Source organism: Stigmatopora nigra, chromosome 18, assembly GCF_051989575.1.
Source record: "Stigmatopora nigra isolate UIUO_SnigA chromosome 18, RoL_Snig_1.1, whole genome shotgun sequence".
Classification (NCBI taxonomy): domain Eukaryota; kingdom Metazoa; phylum Chordata; class Actinopteri; order Syngnathiformes; family Syngnathidae; genus Stigmatopora; species Stigmatopora nigra.
In genome coordinates, this window is record NC_135525.1 from 2,182,400 (window position 1) to 2,209,776 (window position 27,377).

At 39.2% G+C, this 27,377-nt stretch overlaps 1 protein-coding gene across 2 annotated transcripts; it reads right to left on the bottom strand.

Annotated features, from left to right (window-relative positions):
• Nucleotides 1–3,020: 3,020 nt before the first annotated feature.
• On the bottom strand, nucleotides 3,021–26,675 carry chrm3b (cholinergic receptor, muscarinic 3b). 2 transcript variants are annotated; one of them, XM_077739699.1, is made up of 6 exons: nucleotides 26,540–26,675; nucleotides 18,305–18,369; nucleotides 11,274–11,452; nucleotides 10,196–10,491; nucleotides 8,325–8,461; nucleotides 3,021–4,502 (listed from the first exon to the last, which is right to left on the bottom strand). In XM_077739699.1, the coding sequence occupies exons 2-6, from the start codon at nucleotides 18,351–18,353 to the stop codon at nucleotides 4,027–4,029; spliced, it is 1,137 nt and encodes a 378-aa protein (XP_077595825.1). In that variant the 5' UTR covers nucleotides 18,354–18,369; nucleotides 26,540–26,675; the 3' UTR covers nucleotides 3,021–4,026. The 2 variants fall into 2 exon arrangements, with proteins under 2 accessions (XP_077595825.1, XP_077595824.1); XM_077739698.1 differs by having other exon boundaries at nucleotides 7,824–8,461.
• Between the last annotated feature and the right edge of the window lie 702 nt (nucleotides 26,676–27,377).

Sequence of the window (27,377 nt, forward strand, 5' to 3'; positions counted from 1 at the left end):
TGTGGAGTATACCTGTGTCCTCGAGAATTTGTGGGTTTTCTCTGGGTACTCCAGTTTACTCCCATAAACCAAAATTATGGATGTTAGACTGGTTGAACACTCTAAATTCCCCTGATTGAGTGTGAGAGTGAATGATTGTTCTGTCTTTTTGTGGTTTTTTTTTAACTGGCTGGCCACCAAGATATAATCTATCAATCAAAATCAAAGTGGAAAAAAATTTGGAAATTTGAATCATTTTTTCTGAAAGTGCCAATAAACCTTTCGGGGATGGCGGCGGCAGATTGGAAGAAAAGAAAGAAAGAAATAGAATTTCGCCTAATGAAATTTTTGACAAGAATGCAGCAGCAGTACTCCACATTTGAAACATAATGTGGAGAAACAAATAATCTGCTCTGTAGAAAGGGAAATTTGGGAACACTAGTGACAAAAAAGGCGAAAAATATTGAAACAGTGTCTATCCTGTTACAAAAGCAGTGAATGGCAGGTCAATTTTTCCACTGTACTCTCTTTACCTCTTTGAACCTTACAGGGCATGGTCTGAATCTGGGTGCGGTAGGCAAACTGCTACATTGATTCCACGGTTTGGCTTATGGTGGTGAAGTGGGGCAACAAAATTATATAACTCCTGCAAAAAAGAATCAGGACTAGGTGCTTTGGTTACTGTTTTTACCAGTATCTGTTTTAGAGTGGAGGAGATCATTGGCAGCTCGGAATTTCGGTGCGGCAGCTGGCTTCTCTCGACGACGTTGAGCCTCATTGAGGGATGGCGATCCGACTTATGGGTTGGTTTGCCAAGTTGCAGCAGAAGTCTATTTTTCTTTGGGTTACACCAAATAAAAATATGAATAGGGTGAACAACATCCATTAAAATGTCCAAAAAAGAAATTGGATTTGCAATGAACAAACAGCTGGCAGCCACCAGTCTCATGACTTTCCAGGACTGCAAAGTGGTTGATATGCTTCTGACTGTTGATGTGCTCTTGATGAAGCAGGGGACATATGCAATGTTTGAAAATGTTTCACTCAACAACACGTCGCCCAAAGGGTCCCTAACCAGAGCCGTTGAAGGCTTGACCCTGAACCGGAAACGAAGAGGCACTCTGGAGTGGAACTCTCCACCTTTTGGCAGACATGTTGGATAAGGCTTTCTGTAAATGTAAAAAAAATGGCTTTCACTGAGGTGATATCAATAGCTGTTTTTGCTAATGCTTTGACAATGTGTGGGTGTTGTTCTGTCCCCTACTTACGCTCTTTGCTAGACTGATTTATGGTTGATGCAATTGCTCTAACAAATTCAGAATTGCAAGGATTGTATCTGATGGCCTACTGGTGATAACATTGATGTCCAGGATTATGCAAATTATGAAAATGAGTTGAACGGAAATGATTTTGTTCTTCCTTTTTCAGGCCAGATATGCAAGTAAGGTGAATTCTGGTAAAGATCGAGACAACGGACTTCCTCAAGTGTATTTGTGTTTTCCACAAAATTAACTAATAACATAAAGCAAAAAGGAAGTTTTATTAAAGAGATCATGTGCAAATGTATGATTGTTATTATTATTATAAATATGCTAGAATGCTTTGCTTAATCTAGAAAGATCATTGTTTTACATCCCCTGTAAGAATAAGGCTTCTTTTGTACCTGGATAAACAACGGGAAGGTCACGGCCTTCTGCAGCTGAATCCGAGGACTCCTAAATAGTTTTGAAACCTCGACCTCTCACACGGATCCGGGAGGACTCCTAAATTGTTTTGACACCTCGACTTCTCACACGGTCGCAAGGTCACCTGAATATCTGGGAAGGACTAATTATTTTGACTTGGATTCTGCGCCAGGTGGTGATACCGCTTGCCCTCCGAAAATCAATTGTTTTGAATAGATGCTTGCTTGTTGTTGACTCTTTTGCAATAAATGGGCAGGAGAGGATTTGATTCATTAGAATGAACCTGGAGAAAGGCGCGTCGATTTGGTTCTCTCTTGCAAGAAAAACCAAAGATGTTTGTCCCTTCTCTTTTATTTGTGAAATACCTATTGGTGAACCTATAAGTCGTCAACCTTCAGTGCCCAGGTACAGAGCCGAACTCCAGCCCGTTAAAAAGGTCTCAACTGCCGTGGCCACGGTCTTCCCAAAAAATCGGCCCAACCCCTGGATTCCTTCGGGATATTACCTCCCAAGCGCAAAGAACCAATAAATGTTAGGTTTGCCAACAGGCCTTCCCAAATTCAGGCACAAATATAGAGGAAAAGACAGTCTTCTGGAATTTTCACTTGAATGGAGAATGGCCGTTGAGGCAAACTGCCAACTCCCTCCTTACCTTTTATGTCTTTTCTTTTTTTTATACAATTCAAGGGCCTTGATTACAAAATACGTCAATGAGACGTCAATAGTCAAAAGTGAAAATGGATGAGGGTTTGGAAGTCTTATGGCATGTGGTGGACGTAGGTGCAGTTCCCAGATCAAATTAACTGCACTGCAAGGCATTCTAAATCATCTTCGTTTAAACTTCCATGTGAAATATATTTGTATTCTTATATTTAGTCTCGCACCCTTTTCACTATGATGTATTAAAAGTTACGAGAATAGAATTTAATTTACACCTATTGGTCAAAATGTGCACTACACCTTTTGCACTCCACCTCCTTCATTTGTATTAACGCCTCCCATTTTTATGACTTGTCTTATATCTAATAAAACCACCGTTGAGGCAGCTTTTCGGCGGGAGATAGCTTTGAGGAGCTTGGAGAGTAGTCACACTCTCGGGCCTCTGAATGGTCCACTCCCTCGCCCCTGCAGACGCGGCCTTTAACTTTCATTCTATCTGCCTCAGTGTGTGTTCTTGTGTTCGAGTTTATTTAAGTGTTGGCCAGTAGCCCCAACATTCCAGTAGTAAAGTTAATTATCATAGGCAAACTTTTGGAGTCCAGTTTTGTTCTGGCTCCTCTTTATTTAGACTATCTAAGGTTATCAGGAGCAAAGCATTTACTTCTTTGCAAGCAAGTATAATACTAATAATGATGAGCAAAGCAAGTTTAATAGTTAAGCAAAACGTATTCTTTGTTACAAGCAAATGTAAAATTATATGAATTAACATTCAGTCAGACAGACAAACATTGACTTCTCAAAGAGATAAAGTAATACAAGAAATTTGAACTGAAAAATAAAATTCCATTGTGAACATAATGAGAACCGCGAAAGGAAACACTAAAGAAAACTGGAAAAATAGAACAAAACAATCTGTGATCCAAGTGACATAGCTACAACTTTAAATGATTTATTTAAAAGATTTAACATTCATGCTATTCGTACACCAATTGTTCACATAGTATTGATTAGATTAGAATGACTGTCTAGTTAGTTAATTGGGGTTTGAAGCCTTCTTTTCTCCTATACTAATTTGCCTCCTTGCTCCCGCCTCTGTCATTTGGTTGTGGCCTCTTGGTTCTTCAGTAAAGGAAGGTGATAAGCAATGTTCAGCAGAAGATTCGAGAGAAGACTGAGATAGAAGGCTCTGGTGGAAGGCATGAAGGCCCTCTGTGGCCTATAGCAGATGTGATTGACTGTCTGAGTCTTCTCTATAAAAGCAATTACATTTACCTTCCACCTACTTTTAGATAGATCATTTTGCTTTTTTGCTTTTACACAAGATAAACCTAACAAGGGCAAAAAAAACCTGCCAAATTGTTCTTTGTATCAATTTCATTGACCACAGTTTGGTTTATTTAGCTCAAATTTGACATGCAGGATTGTTTCTCTATGTAAACAACAAATTGCAAAGAGGTGCTTCAACTCAAACAATTCTGACATTTTTCTGATAAGTACTGTGTGAATTCTTTTCTCATAATACAGGGATTTCTTGGTTTTAAGTTAAATCAAGGGAGGTTAAACAATTCATTAGGGTATAGAAATTTTAGAGGATAAATGTACTGCTATTTGTTTTTTAGGATAAACATGGCTTGCATAATGATCCCAGTTTATTATTTTTATTAGCTTTTTAAATGTTCTTTATTTATCATTTTATTCTGGTCTATGGTGTATCCTTCTTTCGGGAAGCTTCAGCATTCCTTTTATTAAATTGAGGCCTGCTTTTGTTTTGGTTCCACTGGCACATCAAGATACTCTTGAACGTGTTTCGAAAAGTCTTGTTACACAGGGCATAGCACATGGGATTTACTGTACTGTTTACATAACACAACCAATAACCAAGTGCCCAAAGATTTTCTGGGATACAGTTTTCACAGAAAGTGTTAACCAAGACCATTATATTGTATGGTAACCAAGTTGTTATAAATGCCAAAAGAATGGCACTCAGTGTCCGTGCTGCTTTCTTGTCATTTGCTTTTTTATCACTCTTGCGCTTGATACTGGCCATTTTGGCTTTTGTGGCAATCGTTTTCATCGTGGTCACATCTTTCAGGGAGTTATTTTCAGGGGGTAGGTCACTGGGTAGTGAGTGGTTAAACTCATTTTTTTTTTCCGTTGTTCTTTTAGTCTTCATTTCATCTATACAGAAGAAATATGAGAGCATTCATATCAGACTATTCCATCACCTGGACACACTGCCTGGTTCATGTTCTTGTAAAACAAACTCGATCTTTTGTTTTTCATGTATTTTTTTTATTGGTACAATTTCTGTGATGGCATTGTGAAGGGGAAAGAAACTCACTCCATTAATCAAGCGTGTTGCAATCAATAATGTTTCATATTGATTTGTGTGTGCATATAATACAGATCAGATTTAAGCAACTTATCACATTTTATCGTTGTAAATCTAAAGTAAAGTTGATCTAATGTAGAGCGGAAAAAATACTCCGAGATGTATAATTTCCCACAAAAAAATTACTCAAGTAAATATCTCATCTTGTATCATTTTCTGAACTGCTTTATCCTCATCAGGGTCGTGGGGAATGCTAGAGCCTATTACAGCCACTATGGGCCAGATTCGGGGGACACCCTGAATTGGTGGCCAGTCGACAATCAGACGGACAACCATGTACACTCACACTCACTGCGCTAACCACTTGCGCCGCCACTAATGAAGATAAAGCAGTTCAGAAAATGAGATGAAATGAGAGATTTTTCTGTGTTTTTTAAAATTATTATTATTATTTATTATTTAATCGTCACTTTTGAGGTTCTCATCCGCTCAAACGCTCACCACCGGCTCATGCCAAGGCTGTGTGCCGAGTCATCTGCTCTACTTGCTCTACACAAATGACTGCAGTCCCACAGACCCTGAGAACCTCATCAAGAAATTTGCGGACGATACAACAATGGTGGGGGTGATCACAGGAGAGAATGAGATGGCCTACACAGATGAGGTCCTTGGATACAGAGAGTGGTGCACACACGACCGGGGGCGGGGCGAGCGCGTCGGCAAAATCTCCTTTGGCTAGATAGTCGGTCGGCCAATTAGTCGTTCGGCTACTTCTACGTTCAGCCAGATGCCCCTTCGGCGAGTTGGCCTTTGGCCAGACGTCAGTCTGCTATATGTGCGCCTGGAGACTTGACATTGATTAATCAGACTTCACCCAAAGTTTGATCCTTGTCATAGAAACTATACTATACTCTGTTTTCCTATATTAAGAACCCAAATATTGAAATGGTGTCTATCCTGTCCAACTGTTATTCGTTCCCTGGCTTTCACTACGGAGCTGCCATGCTCTGCCTAGGAGCTGTGGACTGCCCACACTCAAAAGTGGTTCCTTTTTTTAAATATATATGCCCGGTCACGAGAGTGTATACCGTGTCGGACTCACAGCTCTGGGGTCCCGGGTTCAAATTCAGGTCACGTCCACCTGTGTGGAGTTTGCAGGTGCTCCCCGGGACTGCGTGGGTTTCCTCCTGGTACACCGGTTTCTTCCGGGTGCTCCGGTTTCCTCCCACATTCCAAAGACATGCATGGTTGGCCTTATTGGACACTCTAAATTGCCCCTAGGTATGGGTGTGAGTGTGCATGGTTGTCCGTCTCCTTGTGCCCTGGCATCAGCTGGCTACCAATTCAGGGTGTCCCTTGCCTCTGGCCCGTAGTCAGCTGGGATAGGCTCCAGCACCCTTCATAACCCTGATGAGGATGAAATGGTTCAGAAAATGAGATGAGATGAGTTGAGAATACGCAGGGGATGGATTTTGTGGAGTCTGCAAGGCGAGAGCAAACTAGCGCTATAATGAACTAGAGACATGGTCTTTGTAGATGAAATGCTTAATGGGGTTTCTTTTGTATAGCACTATTGATGACCCATGACCAGGAGAATTGAGGACATCAGCATCTTGTCCAATGAAACTTCAACATGGTCAACAATGCAGCAGTTTCCTTGCACAATTTGTAAAACATGCATGAGATAGATTGAACAACATGTTCCCAGGTATTAATTTATGCATGTCCTATATCTTGGCTGGTAACCATTTCAGGGCCTACCCATATCTAATTCTTCATAATTAGCAGGCATAGGCTCTATCACTGCATTAAAGAGGAATAAATGAAATAATAAGTCCTAGCATCAAATAGAAAATATTACTTAATAGCAATATGGAATAATTTTATTTCAATTCTTGGAACATAAAATGCAAACACATTAAAATGTTTTTAACATAAAAGTTTAATGAATGATACAGAGATTGCAGTGATATCTATCCTTTGACTTTAGCTTTGATATCTGCTTTCTTTACTTCACAGTGGCAAGTGTCGTGTATGGGTTTGCAAGTATGCCTCACAGCTCTGGGGTCCTAGGTTCAAATCCAGGTTGGTCCACATGTATGGAGTTTGCATGTTCTCCTGCGTGGGTATCCCCCGGGTACTCTGGGTTCCGAAGACCATCAACCCCCCCGCCAAAAAAAACATGCATAGATGGCGTTCAAGCAGCAGCTTCAGACTACTGAGTAACTGTGCGGATAAGCTTGCAAGAGCGACTCTGCATATTCTCCACCTCGGTCACTGTCTGCAGAAGTTCCTCATCTCGTGGAAGACTTCCTGTGTGTGGTTCCAGTTTTTGTCCAACTTCACAAGGTCTTTTGAGTCCGATTCAGTTACCGCAACCAAAATGGCGCTGTTTAAGCGGCAGCCGGCGGCCACGGTAGCTCTGTCCACTCTTGTTCGTTTTGTGTTTTGCTGCTTTTATGTTTAATGATTTGATGATTCCATTTACTTTGATTTGCTTTCTACTTTGTGCTTTTGCTTTGCTGTTCTGTGGGGTTCCAGTTTTTGTCCAACTTTACAACGTCTTTTTGAGTCCGATTCAGTTACCGCAACCAAAATGGCGCTGTTTAAGCGGCAGCCGGCGGCCACGGTAGCTCTGTCCACTCTTGTTCGTTCTGTGTTTTGCTGCTTTTATGTTTTAATGATTTGATGATTCAATTTACTTTGATTTGCTTTGTATTTTGTGCTTTTGCTTTGCAGTTCTGTCTAATCACCCTCTTGCTACTGCCACAATGTAATTTCCCGAATACGGGATGAATAAAGTTATCCAATCCAATCCAATAGTAGTCTGATTGGACACGCTAAATTGCTCTTAGGTATTGGTGTGAGTGTCCAGGGTTGTCCAACTCCTTTTTCCCTGCAATTGGCTGCCCACCGATTTAGGGTGTCCCCCGCCTTTGGCCCGGAGTCAGCTGGGATAGGCTCCAGCTCCCCCCGTGACCCTAACAATGATAAAAAGGTTCAGAAAATGAATGAATGAATAATTTGGTTGATTGTTGTTGTTTGATTTCACACACGCACAAACAAACCATTTATAATGTAGATCCAATTCGTAGTTTTTGCCTGAAAAGCAGTGTAAAACCAACTTCAAGAGAAGTTAAACACAATTTAGGGGTACAATAGCTGACCTGTTCCAAACGTTGTTTGGTCTGCATCATTTAAGTCCTCTTCTTCTGAAGGATCATTGGTGTTTAGACTGCCTCTGCAACTCTGTGCTGCTGCGGTGGGTTTAGCAGATTTTTTTAAACCATGGCATAGATGGGAAGAAAACCGGGAGAGAAATGCACCACATTCCCGTTTTCTTTTGTTTCCCCATGTTATCCTCAAGTTGTCGGTATTGTTTTCTGAATGCAGCTGATTTTGCTCATCATTTGCGAAGTTCATTTGTTGTGTCAATGTTTCTGATTTATCCTTTTGGTTCTTGGTCTGACTCTGGCTGTTTGCTGCCCCAGATCCTTTAAGGCCCTGTATATCTTTAACTCGTTTCTCTGTCTCCTGATAAATCTTCCAAAATAACATTGTCATTACAGTCACTGGCAAGTAAAATGCCGCTATGGCAGTGCCGAACGTAATAATTGGCTCAGACAGAAACTGAATGAAGCATTCGTTATCCGGCACTGTTCGCTCACCAACAATGTACTGCCAGAACAAGATGGCTGGTGCCCAAAGAATAAATGACGTGGACCAGGCTAAACAAATCATGGTCATTGCCCGCTTGGTTGTGCGCTTCGCACGATATGTCAGAGGCCTAGTCACAGAGAAATACCTTTAAAAAGGAAACAAAAAGGAAAACAAGTCAGATGCAATTTTAAAAAGGTATCAAACAAAGATATTAACTGTCCTACTAAATGCAAGCGTATACCAGTCCCGGTAATAATACAGCCTATATATTCCTGTGTTAATTTAACCAAACTAAACAATTGGACAAAAAAATCCCCTACTAAAACTATAACAATATTGAAACACACTAGTTTTGCCAAGTAAATTATTACTTGTTTTATCTATTTATTAACTGTATTTATTTTTAAACCAAGTCTATGAGGTCCACAAGACAAATGTGAATATAAGTGTGGATATTGTTAAATAATCTTTGTGTCAAAATATTGGCTTCATGTATATATGTCAGCCTTTACTTTTCAAAAAAAATCCTTTTGTTCAATTAAAAAAAAACATTCATTTTATAAATCATCCCAAGTCCAAAGTCAATGGGTGGCCTGGTGGGGCTAATTGTGAGCACGTTGGCATCACAGCCCTGGCGTCCTGGGTTCAAACCTTACAAATCCAGGCCATGTCCATCTGTGTGGAGTTTGCACGTTATCCAGTGTGGGTTTCCTCCGGGTACTACGGTTTGCTCCCACGTTCCCAACACATACATGGTAGGCCGATTGGTCATTCTAAATTGCCCCTAGGTATAGGTGTGAGTGTGCATGGTTGTCCGTCTCCTTGTGCCCTGCGATTGGCTGGCCACCGATTTAGGCCTCTGGCTGGCCCGGAGACAGCTGGGATTGGCTCCAGCACCCCTGTGACCCCAATATATATATATATATATATATATATATATATATATATATATATATATATATATATATATATATATATATATATATATATATATATATATATATATATATATATATATATATATATATATATATATATATATATATATATATATATATATATATATATATTTCAGTCCATGCATTTTCTATTTTATTCTATAAAAACTCTACTGCATCTACAGCTGCGACACATTAAAAATAAGCAATAATAACCTCATAAAATTAAAATATTATTCAGGAATATAGCCATATATTACTCGCCAAAAATCCTTTTTAACTGTACACAATATCCATCATCCTTTCTTTCTTCCTTCTTTTCTATCGCCATCGAAGCTAATGATAAAAGTCGAGCCTGTCCTGTCGTATTTCTAGCATAGTCCATCTTGAAAATGGCTTTAAATCAACACATTTTTATACATATATATCATTTGCTTTCACTTTCTGAACCGCTTTATCCTCATTATCCTGATTGGCCCCAGCCCCCCCGTTGCGGGGGGCTGGGGCCAATCCCAGTTGTGTCTTGGCCAAAGGCGGGGGACACCCTGAATCGGTGGCCAGCCGATCGATGCAGGGCACAAGGAGACGGACAACCATGCACACTCACATCCATACCTCGGGGCAATTTAGAGTCTACCATCTACCTTCCATGTTTTTGGAATGTGGGAGGAAACCAGAGTACTCACTCAGGCTTGGGGAGAACATACAAACTCCACACAGCTGGACCAACTTGGAAATGAACCCAGAGCACCTCAGCCGATGATCATACCACTCAGCAAAATATATTTAAAATAATAAATAAATACCAATATTATTGGGTTAACAAAATAATAAACTACTCATTGTTAGTAATTGGCACTTTCAGATATCTTTTGGGCACATCTTAATCATAAAGTAGGTACAGTATTCCTTCTTTTTTGGGGAAAGAAGCAATGGATTACCTGTCAAAGCTAATGACAAGAAGATTCATGACAGAAGCATTACTGGCCACATAATCAATTGCAAGCCATAAATCACAGATCACTGGCCCCAGAGCCCACTGATTCATGATGATGTAGGTTGTATATAAGTTCATTGAGAGAGTCCCAATCGTCAAGTCAGCGAACGCCAAGCTCAGCAAGTAGTAGTTGTTCACAGTCTTCAGTGCCTTATTAATCTTGAAGGACAACAGAACTAGGATGTTCCCAACAATGGTAAGAAGTGAAAGTGACCCAGTGAGTAAGACTATTACAATAACCTATAGATGAAAAGAAACAGAAAAATATAATAGTGGGATGATGGTTAAATTATATAAAAACGTTCATATTTTCATGTTATCTCAATGTTGAGTATGATATATGGGGGTATATTAATTCCAATGGCATTGGTAACTTCCACATCTGTGAAGCCACCATCCATGCTCAAATGTACATAGATGTACAGATTTGGGAGAAAAATGTACTGTGAACCAAGCAATGTGTTTTTCATGTACACATGCCCCTGCTTATTTAATCTAAATACTGCAAAACCATTTTCTTCATACTTTACAACAGTGTGTCTTTATACTAAAACAGAGCAAACACCAGATTTGACTGCCTGCAGCCCAGACCTGTCACCCATTAAAAATGTCCGGTGCATTATCACTGATAGATATGATCATAAACCCTGAATCGGGAATCGCAGGACACAATATGATGAGCAACCATTCACGTGCACACTCATACCTAGGAGAAATTCTGAGTGTTCAACCAGCATACTTTACATGGAGATTGCACTGGGCTATTAAACTTTCAATCTTCAAACTATAAAATGTGCTAACCACTAGTCCTCTGTGCCTCCCATCTTTAATACATGGAAACTACAATTTCAATTGTCCAGTACCCCAAAAGTTTTGTTGAAATCATGAATAGAAAATGTGTTTTGTAGTTAGATTTAATACTTACATTCTGAATGCCATTCTTTTGACAATCTAAACAAGAATTAGATGACATTTCATTCATGCTTACCTTCTGCTAAAATATGTAATCATCTGGTTGTTACCTGCCAGACTTTGTGATCTCCTAATGGGTCAAACTCTCCTGATGCCTGGATTAGTGTCCTATTTCCTGGGGATTCAGTGGCGTTCCTCTCATGTCGAAATATATGACTTTCATTGGACTGATGGATACTCCAACCATCAACACAGCCTGATAATATGGCAACGTCCTGGTAAGAAGCATCTAAAATAGAAAGATATCATGTTTGAACACACCTACAAGAATGACATTTTTGAAAACATTTCCTGCGAATATAAAACATGTCTGCATTTAATGACAAGAAGCTATTCCATAAACATTTTGCAAATAGGTTTATTCCGAGACATCATTCAGCATTGCACGGGCATCCACTAGTTGCTGATAGTATTTTTTTTAATTTTAGCGCTCCTACTTGTGCGTTTGTCTAGGATTAGGGTCACTGTCGTATTTTCCTTGCTGCTCCTGTTTGTCCCATTATTGTGCATGGGCCTCCGCTGGTGGCATGGGGGAGTTCGTCACTGCCTTTTTGATGACAGGCCATGCAAATTTGTATTCGGGGACATTGCTCCCTCAAATTTTTTAATTGTCTGAGCATACAGACAACCTCCCTGGGCACGCTAAGCACCACAACATAAGTGCTAACTATGGCCATACACCAGTATCACACCTACAATCCACAAATGTTAGTTATAACAAAATTTAATGATTATTATTCATAAATAAAACATCTTAATTAATGTCACTCAAATACTCGATACACAACTCATATACACAAATCTGACTTAGATTTTACCATATTTTTAATTTCTGTCCTCACTTCTCATTCTCATTGAAATGACTTTTCTGCTGAATGTGTCGCTTGAGGTAGTTAGCTTCCAATTAGTCCATATTTTTCCATCGAAAACTTGCTTACAACTTTAGCCTCGCTACGTGTTTTGGAAACCAGAACATTTTCACTAGTAAAAAGAAAATACCCCGCCCAGTTTACCCATCTGTTTTGCTATTTGGACATACTCTGACAGCAATTCTAACTTAAAAGAGGAGCAATTCTTTCTTACTTTTGCTTGGGGAGTCGACATATCACATTCACAATAGCAGGGTGAGAATTATCATCACTTAACTCCGCTGCACTGTACATGCGCAAGTAGTATACTGTCAATGCCCTTATTGGTTGTAATTGTATGGCTGAACACATGCCACTCACTCAATTACACAGCAGAATGATACAAACAATGCATATATCTAGTTCATTTGCAGTGCGTTGACTGGGCTGGATAGGTTTTGTTCTGCACTGAGTGTGCGACCAGTGCGCAGTTGCGCAGCTTAGAGGGAACATTGTCCGGGGCTAGCCATTGCGCTTGCTGTGGTCCTGCTTGCCATTACCCTACATAGCATTTCAGCATGTTGCACGCACTCTGGTTTTGTCTGTTGTATGTATTGCGATGCACTGGAGACTTTAATGTCACATGGTGACCTAAGGTCTCCTATGTGCCCAAGTTGGGCTGGCTTACTTATCAGTCAGCCTTTGCCTTTTGCACAGAATTTCACTCCACCTGGTAAATTTAGGGTCAGTCCGGAGTTGGGGTGCCCCTTTAGGGCCCCATATACTTATGTGAATTCTAGTGTGAATTTTCATGACTGGGTGCTAGAGCTGCGCAATATGGAGAAAATCGTTTACAAGATTTAAAAAAATATCAGACGATATTGATAATTATCACGATATGTATCATCTTTTTTTCTTTTAAATAAGTAAAATAAATTATTTTCCTCCTTATTCAAATATGAAAGTAATTATGTTATCTTATTTTATAAGAAAATCGAATATAAAATATGATGATTTAAAAATATTTGTGTTGTTCTTTTGTGTAATAAAAGATAAGACAACTCACTCCTTTACACTATCAAAAGTAAAGGCTGCAAATTTTTTGACAGGCATGTCTATTTTTATAAATTTGCCTTCAAACCAAAAGTTCCTGTGCAATATGAAATAAATGAAATAATCAACTGAAGACATCATCAACATTGGCAAGCAGAATATTTTTCAGCCTCAGAAAAAGAAAATGTATAAATTTACCTCACATACAGCCATTTTCAAAATATATATAGAAAAGAGTTGGATGAACTTAACCCATTTTAACCCAAGATAAAAAGTTTTAGATTTTTGCAACGTTTTCAGAATATTTACATAGAATGAAAAGAAAAATATTACAGAATGTCCTCAAATGAGGACATTGGGTAAAGGGCATTTTCAATAAGGCTGCTATTTGCACAGCTGTTTATGAGGCATTTTAAAAAAGTAAAAATCACCAAGGAGAATTCACTTTGATCTTTTAGTGAAGTGGATCTGTGTTGTCCTGCATCCCATTCTCACTCCTTTTGGCAATGTAATTGTCCTTTCGCATTTGTGCTCCATGTTACCCTCTATTGCTAACCAAAAAACAGTTGTCATCTTATTCCCATAAGCGTTTGTCTGTTTAAAACTATTGAATTTTTATTAAAAGTTTATTATTAAAATCTCATCTCATCTAATATTCTGAACCGCTTTATCCTCACTAGGATTTTGGGGGTGCTGGAGCCTATCCCAGCTGACTTTGGCCAAGAGGCGGGGAACACCCTGAATTGGTGGCCAGCCAATCGCAGAGCACAAGTACGCATTCACACGCACACTCATCCCAAGAGGACAATTTAAAGTGTCCAACCAGCCTGTCAAGCATGTCTTTTGAATGTGGGAGAAAACCAGAGTACCCAGAGAAAACCCAAACAGATGGACCAACCTGGATTTGAACCCAGGCCCCCGCCCATGCTGTGACCATTCAACCTCCGTGCCGCCCCATTTTCTTTTTATTGTTGAAAAACTTATTTCACAATCATTATTGTTATCGTTCTATTGCACAGTAGTGACTGGGTGCCCCCTTACAATGTGCACTATGTTGTATAGGGGCAATACTGGGTTTTGGTTTGCCTTAAAGGGCGTTCCCCAAATGGTCATTTGTGCCACTGCTTCATGGGTATCCTCTGGCCCTTTTTATGTGTAACTGCCTGTTTTTGACCTCTCCCCAAAGTCAAAATTGGTATTTTCACTTCAGCATTCTGTTGAAGGTTGGCACGTTTCAATGTAGAATGTCAGTTGTAGGCTACATGCCTGAATTTTTCTCCAAAGGCATTGGCCGAAATGGAAAAAGCATCCAGATGTCTGGGAGTTTGTAAAATGCTTTTTTATACTACTTATTGCAGCCTTTTCAAAATCATCAGTGATAGAACTAGGCTCCATAACACGGCCTTCTTTAATCTTAAAATATCAGATCACATGTTCTTTGAGTATTAGATTTTGTGATGCAGTACTTCCACCCGCTGGACATATTTCTAAATACAATTAATTATTACCTGCCAATGTTTTATATTTTTATTTTATCCTTGCGTTTAAAGTTGTAGCCATTTTCTTGGAGCTACGTGCCTGACACTGAGAAAAAACAACACTACAAGACTTATGTGAAACTTTAAGTGCCTTGGACAGACCTAAAAATGCCATGGAACACACTTTTACTTCTTGTTTAATTTTAAATAAATTACCATTATTTTAATAAATATATACTCAAAATGATTTGCTGAGAAACGTTTTCTATGCTGGTGTAAATTTTCTGGAGTAGGATTTATACTATTTTATACTATTTCTTCTGTCACGTACTGTTCTGAATGCCCTTGTGATTCTTAAATGAATGATATCTGGAACAGGCCGTATATGGCCCGCGGGTCGAGGTTGAAAAACATGTACACACACGACCCAGGGCGGGGCGAGCGCACGAATCCCGTTTTGGCGCAACGTCCATTTGACTGGCTATCCGTTTGGCCCAACGGGCACTCTGTGAACTGTCCTTCGGCCAGACGTACGTCGGCAAAACGTCTTTCGGCGAATCGCCCGAATACCCATGAAATTATATTGAGGTTCACAGGTCACTTTTTGGTATTGGCACTTGCATTGCACATGCATGGAGGGATCATTCATTACTTTTAGCATGGCTTCTAGCGGTCATTTGGGATTCATAGAACTGTAGTTACGTACATAACTGTCGTAATATATTGGCTATCAGCTAGGCAAAGCAGTATGAATTTTAAGTGTTATTGTATAAAAATATACAGTTATACAGCGCCACTGCGGGGATCGACTATTGCGGAGTCACCACACTGCGGTATGGATCTACCAAATTTATACAGTAACCCACAAAGTTGAATACATCCCTCTTATTTCTGCATTTTATAATTATTATATCTTTTAATGGGAAGAAATTAAAATTTGATACAATTTAAAATAGTCATGGTAAGGGTTAGATAATGACAGAAAATTGTTGTATCTTCAAAATATCATTTTGTATGTGAAATGTTGCCAACTAAAGTGAGTACACCAAGTGAAAATCTCCAAAATTGTCCAAAATGTCCATATTTTGTGTGACTACCATTTTTTCCTGCATTGCCTTAACCCTCTTAGCCACCACAGATTAACAGGGTCCTTTACCACTCTCAGAGCTGTTGGATTTTAAAGACTTTGCACTCCCCGACCCTCTATTTGAGGATGCCGCTCTGATGCTCAATAGGGTTTAAGTTTCCTGGGAAGACAGCCATGTTGACCAATTGAATGCAGGCGACAACGTGAGCAGCGGTCAGAGGTTCTCTCTACTTGTGCACTCTTTACATTTGTTTTGTGACTCTTGTAGCAAGTTGTTCGTTAAAACCGGACATTAAATTCGGCTATAACAGTGTGGACTTATTAAACATCGGTGACAAGCAGCAAAATACGGTTTATAGTGACTTTCATCTGGAACGTAACATACCGGTGGGGATGGGACACTAGAAGCGGCTTCTTGGTTTGTTATCGGGTCCCGGTGGGTGAAGGAGAAGGCGTCGGAAAGAAGAGGAAAGCAAACCTGTTAAGCGGGCCTGTTGTGTAAGCTCAGGAAACAACCACTCAGACCTCTGCTGCCGAGCATATATTTTTCCAACGTCAGATCCATTGTAAACAAAGTGGACGATTTGGAGTTAGAGCACGGTGTTAATCGCTACATTCGTCTGAACTTGTAACTCCGATGATTCACAATACACTTGTGTTACTGAATTCATCTGGGCAGTTGAATCTAATGGATACATTAGTGGGCGGAAGTTAATGTTGTGTATTAGGAGTCTTTTAAATTGGAAATTTGGCACCTTTCCAAAATGGTTGCTTCAAAATAATATAGGTAACAATTTGGGGGGTTTTCCGGAGTTTAGGGAGGTTGTCAGAAGTCCTAAACTTTGCGTTACTTGTCTGGATTAAACTACAATTCCGGAGAAGTTGGCAGCTCTGAGAAATGTTTAAATGTAGTTGGGATTTTTGCATGGACATATAGAACAATGTCATCGCCATGCATTTGGCAGGTGATTCATATGTTAAGGCTGAAGAGCGGGGGACCGAGCACTGACCCCTGTGTTGCGCCTAGCCCGTTATTTTGCAAAGTAGATTTTGTATCTTGTTTCCTGAGATATTACAGACAAGTATGATTCAATCCATTTTAGTGTCTGCATCTGTTTTGGCTTTTAGCAATGATTGAGTCTGTGCTGACTTTGAATACCTTTTAATGAAAACTATGAATTTGATGATGAACCTGTTGTTACTTTCATAAAATGTATTTTGGTATACATATGCAAGGCTAAAGATTCAACTCACTTGCACGCATAGAGACAAAAACATTCACACGTCTCAATTGTATAATCCACCCATCCCTTTAGAGTTGAGACGTACATGTCATCTATTTCACTGAATGTAATAAAGCGGCAAAAAGTGAAAATCCAGAATGGTGTGTTTTTTCTTACCTGATGCGTAGATGTTTAATGGCAAACCTCATAGATAGTGATAGTGATTGTTTACACTTAGCAGCAGCGAACCTAATTACATACACGTGTACTTTCACGCTTTATGAGCATTATCTTTTTTTAGCAACAGTAAAGGGGTCTAAAAATCATTTCCCTACCAATAGTTTGTGCCGCGGACCAGGCAAACAGAGAGAGAGAAATATTGAGCGAAGCTTCTCGTGCATGAAAGTAGTAGCACAACTTCAAATAATTTCAAGGAATGAAGTAAATATCTGCAAATCAAACCCCCCACTCCTTTCCTATGCTACAATGTAAAGATACACATTCACACACAAACACATCATTTTCTCATTTTTTTTGTATGTTTCTCACATCTTTCATACAAAATTGGGAGACTGATAATTTTAAAAGGGTTTATTAGGTAGTTTTTTGAGGACCGTGGAACAAATTACGGAATTTACATATGATGTACTGCTCTAATTACTAAATATTCAAGTTACAAAAAGAGTTATGGAACCAATTAATTTCAAAAGTAGAGGAACGACTGTATCTGCTTTGGTCAAGCTAAACCTGAAATGTGCATTTCATTATTCTACATTGAAGCGACAAAGAAGACAACCAAAAATATGCTCCTTTTCTATGGGGATGGAATCATCCCAAAACTAAAGAAAGGGGAAAAATGTTTTGCAAATTTTACAGAGAGCAGTGTATAGGATTGTATGTGGGACATCTCTCCCGATCGCACAGCTTCCAGTCTAGCCTTCCTTGTCAGTGTGAATTTAATTTGGTCCTTTTGACACTCCATACATGGCTTTCCGTTCCTTCATCAACAATTTAACCAAAGATATACATTTAGCCCACATGTTTTAACAAATCTACGATTTGCCTAGAAAAGTGATGCTTGTAAACAAGTTAGGCTGGGATCCTCCAACCTTTTTAATCACATCAGTAGGAATGGCAAACAAACAGTAACACTGGCAAACTTGAGTGGAAAAAAATAAGATCTGCATCTGGTGGTGGACTTTTGGCTTATCCCCTCAGGTGTTACCACGGCCAAACCATGTTAGATTTGCCACCGAAGTCAATGCCACCACAACGGCAGTTGGGCCTCCAGCCAAAACAAGAACTAACACGCGTATATTGTGTATGTATTCTTATTTTTGGCTAGGTGACTTTGGTATGTGAAAAGAATATACTAAGTTGTGTTGACAATACCAAAGGCAGTTGAAATGAATGGAGGATCTGTTCTTGAGGTTTCTTCCATAATGACCAACAGGCACCTGAAGGTAAGATGGAGGGGAAAAGACAACATTAAAAGAGGCAAAATAACAAACTTCATTACTTTATCTAATGGTCTGCCAAAGTACCAGGATTCTGAAAATTCATTTGATAGATCATGTTGATGTATGTAGGGTTGTGTGTGTGCATGTGTGTGTGTGTGTGTGTGCGTGTGTGTGTGTGTGTCTTCTGAGGCAACAGGATTTCTTCAAGAAGGCTACCAAAGAAAGTAATGCAGCAGTCGAAGCTAGCTACGCCGTTTGTGAGCTGATTGCTAAAGCAGGAAATCCATTCACAGTTGAATTTATCAAAAAGTGCAAATTACAGGATGCACGTGTTGTCTGTCCAGAAAAGAAAAGTGAGTTCAACCACATCAGCCTTTCTGCCAACACTGTGGTAGAGCGCATTTCTGACCTCAAGTGACATTTATGATCAACTGTGTGAGAAAACACAATGTTTCAGTGTACATTCAGTGGCTCTTGATGAAACCACAGACATCACAGAAACTGCCCAGCTCGCAATATATGTCGATGGTGTTGATGTCAATTTTGAAGTGATGGAGGCGTTGCTCGCAATAATTCCAATGCATGGCCAGACCACCACTAAGGAATTATTTCACCAGCTGTGTGATGCCATTGAGAATGCCGGTTTGCCATGGAAGAGCTTTGTTGGAATAAAAACTGATGGAGCCCCATAAATGATGGGGTGGAAGAATGGACAGGTAGTACTTGTTAAAAAAATGGAAGAGGAGGGTGTGGAGGAGGGCATAGCTCTGTACTGCATGATCCATCAGCAGGCCCTTTGCAGCAGATGCCTGAAGTTTGACAATGTTGTCCGTCGTTGTGAAATGGATCAACCAAATCAGATCCAGGGGCTTAAAGCACAGAAGGTTCCGTGCATTTTTAGAAGAAATGGAGTCAGATTATGGGGATGTGTTCTACTTCACTGAGGTACGTTGGCTCAGCAGGGGAAACGTGTTAAAGAGATTTTTTTTAGTTGAGAGCAGAAGTAAAAGACTTCATGGAGATAGATGGGGTTGCTGTTTCGTGCTAAGTGATCCCAAATGGCTCATGGACTTAGCTTTTCTTGTTGATATCACACATGAGCTTAATGTACTGAACAAGAAGCTACAAGGCCAGGGGCGACTTGTCAGTGCTGCCTATGACAACGTGAGAGCATTCTGCACTAAACTTGTGTTGTAGAAAGACCAGCTCTCTCAGAAAAAAACCTTTGCCATTTCCCAGTATGCAAGGCTCATGTGGATGCAGGCACACCATTCAGTGGTGAGAAATATGTGGAGGCCATTTCGAAGCTGGAGGTGGAATTTGATCACAGATTTGCAGACTTCAAGATACACAAAGCCACATTTCAAATTTTTGTGGACCCCTTCTCCATTGATGTGCAAGATGCCCCTCCTGAGCTTCAAATGGAGCTCATTGACCTGCAGTGTAACTCTGCACTCAAAGCCAAGTTCAGGGAGGTGAGTGGAGAAGCCGACAAGCTTGGGCAATTTTGGAGAGAGTTGACCCCAAGCTTCCCTGATCTTTCCTGAATGTTCAAGCGGACCATGTGCCTTTTTGGGAGCACATACTTACTTGTGTGAGAAACTCTTCTCCACCTTGAACTTCAATAAGTCTAAGTATAGGTCCAGACTTACTGATGAGCATCTTCAAGCTCTATTGAGGGTCTCCACTGCTTCCTCCCTCATGCCAAATGTGACTCAGCTTAGTGAGAAGAAGCACTGCCAGGTCTCTAGCAGCAAGAAGTAGGCAAGAGAAGCCGTGTTCGGGATTTTTTATGTTCAATGTTCTATTCAAGTTCAGAAAGTTAAAGGTTAAAGAGCTGTTAATACAAATATTTGAAACGGAATAAAAATAATTTGTTTTCTCTACTTAGCCAGCCACTGTATATCGACTGTATGCTCATTATTTTTTTATTTCTGATTGATTTATTTTTGTATTCATCTTTAAGTTACTTTATTTAATTCATTATTTTTTGTGAAAAAATAACGATATTTGATAACGTTGAAATGTTTTATCAGCGCCTTTCTTGTGGAAATCCTGATGCGGCCCAGTCTCACCCCAACTCATTAAGTTTGAGACCCCTGCTTTAATCAATCAGAATTCGATTTGGTGATACGAAGGGCTTCACCCAGGGGCAGGGACTTCTCCCAGGCGCAGGCACTTTCACCAACTATGATTGGCTAGTGAGAGAGTGGACTAGCCAGGGCTACCAAACGGTATCTGGAGCAAGTGCAAGCAAATAAATTTGTGTTGATTTAATAGTGGTTTTGTCAACCCGCAATGGCTGAAGGAGGAGAAGAAACAGATTTGTTTGAAAATTTACTTTCAAAGCCAGTTTCAAGACAGACTTTTCAGGAAAAAAAAAGCTGGACATCATTAAGAAAGGTCGGAAAACCCTAAAGCAAGCAAGCCTGTCACAACCGGGAACGAACATTTTCAGCACTAAATCGAATAAAAACTTTTGCCAGAAATACGAAAGGATAGGCTCGACTCTCATTATTAGTTTCGATGGCGTTAGAAAAGAAGGAGGATAGAAAGGAGGATCAATATTGTGTACAGTTAAAAGGGATTTTTGGTGAGTGAAATATGTCTATAATCCTTAATAATATTTCAATTGTATGAGGCAATTATTGAAGATTTTTTATGTGTCGCAGCTGTAGCTGCATTAGAGGTTTTATAGCCATAAAATAGTTTTTGAGGGTTCGATTGATTCAGACATAGCTGAAGCCGTCACTAGAAAATTCACGGACCACTGCTGTTAGAATATTTTGGATTGCGTAAGCATCAAGCAATTGATGTCAATCAATAAACTAAATGAGGTTGTTTTCTATTACCTTAAAGGCATAAACATGAAGAGAAATTTAGCTTAAAACTCACATATTTGACAAGGGCAATTAGGGCGTTTAATGCAGCTAAATGCAGTGGTGGGCCGTGCATTTCACATTTAAGCCTTCAGTAGTGGTGTGTGAATCCCAACCCTCAATAAGTATTTTATCGCAATAAAACATTTAATGCAGCAACAGCTGCGACGCATAAAATAATCAATTATAACCTAAAAAAATGAATTATTATTAAGGAAAATAGACATTTTACTCACCAACAATTATTTTTATTCATCCACAAAATCCATTCTCCTTTCTTTACTCAAGAAGCTTTCAATTACAGTCGAACCTTGTCATATTACCGCTCATTATATACGACATTCTTGTCTTACGACAAAAATTTTGATCGAATAATTTGCCCGAGATACGATCAAAATTTCGTGATGCGACCAAGCTAGGTGGCCGTGGCACTGTCTTTTTTTTATATCTCTTTTGTGTATAAAATATTTCTACGACCACTGGGCGGACTTTGCATTTCCCCACCCGCCCGCTTTTCCCCTCGCGTTGGTTACATTTGCATATCAGGTAAGCAATGGACATGAAACGCGAAATAATTGAAAAATATGAGAGTGGGGTACATGTTACTGAGCTCCTTAATAGAAGGACGCATCAAGACATTTGCCTTGATTATCGCCAAGAAAAGTTACCTCGCCCAGCAAGTTTTCAACTGTGATGAAACTGGTCTTTTTTGGAAAAAGATGCCCAGGCGGACATTCATCGTGGCAAAGGAGAAGGCATTACCGGGACACAAACCCATGAAGGACCGCTTAACGCTAACGTTGTGTGCAAATGCGAGCGGTGACTGTAAAATTAAGCCACTACTAGTTCACAATGCGGAGAACACGCGTGCCTTCAAGAGACACGATATCAAGAAAGAAAACCTACAAGGGATGTGGCGCGCCAATTCTAAAGCTTGGATTACGCGTATTGTGATGATATTTGTGTGCGTCATTATCGAAATATTTTGAAGGGTAGGCAAAAACAAAAAACTCTTGATGCGTTCGTTTTGGAGACTCCGGCAAAACGTCCGGGTGGGGTCAACCCGTAGGACCAAGGTAAACAAAGATTAAAACAAATTTAGAAATCAGTTATTTGTGAATTTACATTAAAATTGAGTGTCTGTATATTGTTATCCAAGTTGATTTAAATGTGTTTGTTCCTTGTCTCTCCCCTCTGCGAAATGCTTCTAATTTTACATCTATTAAACACATTTTATTACTATTAAACCACGCGTTATTTATTACTTTGTCAATAAAGGGTGAATTAGAAGAAAAAAAACTTTTTTCCAATCCAATATTTTGGTGTTTTTTTTCAGAGGGTTGGAACGATTTTCAATGGGAAATGTCCGCAAGAGTTACGATATGCTTGTCATACGATCACAGTCTCGGAACGGATTACGATCATAAATCGAGGTACCACTGTACTCTGTGGTACAGATTAGACGTGCGTTTCAGGTCCATCAAGGAGTTATTTTCAATCGCCATCAAGGAGTTATTTTCTTTCGCCATCAAAGATATGCTGACAGTTGAGTCTGTCCAGTTGTATTTCTGGCATACGTTTTGATTGTGTTTCGGGCTGACAATGTCCGTTCTGCAGAAGCAGTGGATATGGGGATGGTCACTCACTGTCAAACCCACTATTGCATACAGCTGCCCCATGCTCTCACTCAGATTTTTCTGCTGAAGGAAGTCAAGGAGATCAAGAGGAGATTTTCCTGGAAAATCATCTGTAGCATACATTACAATCAATTCTGTTCTTAGAACAGAACTGATTGTAATGGCTGATCAAAAAATTTGTGTTAAGATGGAGAAGGCTGCATTTGGGAAAGTTTTCTGGTATTCCCAAAACTTCTGCATGTCGTGAAGTAAGAGAAACATCAGTCTTTTGTCTTCTTGAAATCTGGTCCGTGGACTGGCAAGTAATATTGTTCAGAATCCTGTCGTGGAGTTGGTGGTAATGCGTGAGAAAATCTTGCGCTTGACCTCTTCGTGCGCTTGGTGCACTCACACTGCGTTCAGTGGCCACGTGATTTCCTCATATCGGCTCCTCTCACGCTCAACTCTGTCACAAGACTCTTTTACTCTTGCAGGACAAAACTGTACATCCAGTTTGTTGTTCTGTAGTATTGAAAAAAAAAACACATCTGAATGCTCCAAAATGCCTGTGTTAGAATTATGTACAAATTATTATCATTCATCATACATTTACTCTGTATTCATCATACATTTACTCTTAATGAGAATGTGTGAAGCAAAAAACTAAATTCAAAATCATCCAGATGTGCTTTAAATCCGTCAGCACACCAACCAGAATCATTAACCATTACAGAGACAAACAGTACTAATATTTCCCTGGCCATTTCTTCCTCCATCACTTCAGCAATAGCAGTGCTCAGGTTGTTTTGTATTTTGCCCGATGTGCTACTAAACACTTTATTCGAGGACAGGTGGTAATGGAAATCCGTGTTTCTCTCAGAATTGAGAGAAAGAAATTCTACATAATTTCCTTTGTATGGGGATGCAGCGCTTTTATCGTGTCCCAGAAAGGAAAGTTTACAGTCTATCAAACTTTTTAAGATTTCCCTGTTTTTCTTTACCTTTTTGTTGTGGCGCCCCATTTCCCTGCGCACTTGCTCACTGAACTTCAGTCGGGTCTCCCAAAAAGTTTTGCAGAGAACTGTTGCTTGTAAGTGTCCGGCAGTGTGTTGGTGTCTCGTTGCTGCTTTGGTTAAACAAGTCAAAATTGCAAATCTAGTGTTGATCCAAACACCATGTCCATCGGTGGCTAATAAGCAGCAATTGTGCCTCATAGCTCGCGAGCCTGCTTTGGTTAAACAAGTCAAAATTGCAAATCTAGTGTTGCTCCAAACACCATGTCCATCGGTGGCTAATAAGCAGCAATTGTGCCTCATAGCCCGCGAGCCAGGAGTAGTGCTCATAGTTAGGTAACTGAAAGTGGCGGACACAGCCTTTTCCCGGCTGTAACAGGCTTGCTAGCTTCAGGGTTGAGCGTCCTTTCTTAATGATGTCCATTTTTTCTGGAAAAGTCAGTCTGGAAAATGGCTTTGTCAGCAAATCTGCAACCAAATCCATTTGTTTTCCTGAGTCGGCCATTGTGTGTGGATTTTGCGATCTTTGGCTGGCTCACCTTGGCTTTGGTCCGCTTACTCTATCACTAGCCAATCATAGTTGGTGAAAGTGATGATGTTTCCCTACGACTGCGAGAAGGCAATGACGTACCCCTACGCTTGCAAGAAGCCAATGACATATCCCTATGCCTGCGAGAAGGCAATAATGTATCCCTACGCCTTCGAGAAGGCAATGACACATCCCTATGCCTTCGAAAAGGCCTTGGTGTCACCAAATCGAATTCTGATTGGTTAAAGCAACAGTCCTAAATGCAGCAGAGCCCGCAGTAGTCATTTTGAAGGTCTTGAGGCAGATTTCTGACCCTGGCAACAAATAATGGCTGAAATGTGATTTGTTAGATGCTTAAATATGAAAACACACACCTGGAAGCAGTGCGACCAGGGGGACAGACACGAAAGGAAGCTAACAGACAATTTGGAATTATTTAATAAGCATTGATGGACAAAATATAATATAATGAGGTCCAGGAATGGAGATCTCATTAGCCAAATAAAATAAATATTTATGCAGATATATTGCAAATATTAATTTTTCATTGTATAATGACACAGTGTTTTTCCCCCAATTATTATTTTTATTTTAGGTCAAGGCTCCAATACATTCTCTGAAAGCCCAAAGGCGATATAAGGATGACGGCACTAGGCATTTTTTTTTTGCTTTTGTTTGCTACATGGATAATTTAAGTTCAGCTTTTTAATCTATTTGAAAGAGATATTCAGACATTGTATTATTTTCTCAAGAATTCAAAATGTTCAAAATGTGTTTATTACATAGACAAAATTGTATTTTCTCTGTAGCACTTTGTGGATTTCATAAGCAACACATTTTAGTTGTTTATACAAAATGTAAAGATAAGAAAAAGCAATATATACAGTATTATCTTCATTTTAGAAAAGATTATATCACATCTTCGAAAGTGTCGTTAAAGCATTAGTAAGTGCACGGCTGAGGTGAACCCCAAAGCACGAAAGGGAAGTTGTTGTTGTTTTGTTAAAATATTTTTTCTTCCTATTTAATAAATGCATTCGTAAATAAAATAATTTTAAATGTCAAAAAGCGGATCACAGTGTTTTCTTTTCTGTGGAAAGCCGATCAAATGGCTTTCGGTGTTAAAGGTTGCTGACCCATGATTTAGCTGATTGAGCAATTATGGGGGTAACTCCTAATCTTGTTGAAAGGATACACGAAACACTCTAACTTGGGATTTTATTAGAAAACCTTCACTAATTAATGAAGCAGCGCAGAACATTGCTTTATAGTGCTGTCTAAATAAAACTTTTACAGTTGATAAAACTAGCTAAAAACAAAATAAACGTAAAAAATAACTACTGAATTTAGCCAGTACAACATACGCACAATTGAAAATGAGACAATGTGCACTGTATTTGTTTAGGGAGATATTTCCACGATTGTATTATATTAGTTCCTCAGAAAAAATAATATTGGCATTGTTGTATGTTAATTTGAAACTGTTAGAAAAAAATATTAAACCATTTCCACTATATCCATATCTCCCTTTTAACTCCCAATACTGAACCATTTCTTCTCAAAGATGATGGTTCGATGACGATAATTTATTTGCTATTGATACAGTTTGAATGAAATATATTGTTATTACAAATAAGTGGAGTCAACCTGTCCTTCAATAAATGTTGATTACATGTATTAAACCAAGTAGATGTTATTCCTTGTAAACTAATTTAATTAGTTCTTACACTTTAATGAGCCTGAGACACTCCAAAGGCACTCCGAAGTCTTCATTGAAATTATACTGTATGATTCTAATATTGTGAAAATATTGTTGGATTTCATTTAGAAATCTGAATTAAAAATTTGAAATTTGATTATTCTCTTGCTTTGCTTTTTTTAAAAACTTTTTTTGAAAAAATGCTTTGTGGGGTCACTGCAATTATAACAATTTTCCAATGTTGAGACAATTCACTTCAATTAGCTATTATGAGGCAGTCAAATGAATTTGTTTCATGGTATATGTGATAGCAATAGATATTTACATAGAAAATTAGATCATAATAGCTATTATAAAACTTCCAATGAAAAGCATTTACTTCATTTACTATATAAATTGAGTCCTGTGGTAAATGAGAAACATTGACTTACCAGGTTCATATATGATATCCTCTTCAAAACCTAGAGCTGATTGTGCAGCATGCTCCTTCCTTTAGCTGCTCATGTGTTGTGTGTGACTAGAGTTGACAGAGACACCTTTTAAACTGGTTTTGCAGGGAAAAAACAAGGAGTTCTACTTGGCAAAGGAAAGATTGCCCCATGGGAGCTGAGTTAATACTCTTGAATTAATGAGAGTGTAAGGTCTTCGGTCATAAGCTTGGCAAAAGGAAGAAATAAGCACATACAAAGAGAATAACATTTTATACAGTGGTCCGTACAGTAGGTTCAACAACTACCCATAATGCCTTTGAATATAATTTGCTCTATATTGGTTGATCCCAAAGTACCGGGATGTTTGCAGATCACATCTTTCTTTTACTCCCTTAGCCTCTACCTTCATAAAAAGCACCGATACCCACTTATTTTTACACCCCTGTTGATGTGTATTCTTAAATTCCACCGTTTAGTATTTTAAGACATAAAGGAACCCATGCCCTCTTTCTTTCTTTTGAGTTCCATGGTCAGGAATCCCATCGAAACTCACCTCAGACCATCTCTGTTTATCATTTCTGTAGGAAATCCTTTTAAGGAATCATTGTCATGCATCACCTGTTCTCTCCATTACCATCTCTAATTCTTTACTCTTCTTCTGCTCAACATGAACAGAGGAAAGCATCAAGCATGAATAATCTGGATAATACAGTGATACTGTCATGTTTTTGGGTCAGCTAAGTGGTAAAGTTAAACCCAGTATGCAGGAAAAAAGGCGGCAAAAATTGCTGGTGCAAAACTTAAGCTTTTAACCACAAACAATGGTGAATACAAAAGT

Excerpts from the sequence above, each read along its gene's own strand:
- chrm3b (XM_077739698.1), bottom strand. The coding sequence starts at position 18,353 with ATGGAAGAAACCTCAAGAACAGATCCTCCATTCATTTCAACTGCCTTT. Across the intron at positions 11,453-18,304 it reads ATTCATTTCAACTGCCTTTG|ATGCTTCTTACCAGGACGTT; the intron begins GTATTGTCAACA and ends TTTCTATTTTAG. Across the intron at positions 8,462-10,195 it reads CTTGTCATTAGCTTTGACAG|GTATTTCTCTGTGACTAGGC; the intron begins GTAATCCATTGC and ends TCCTTTTTAAAG.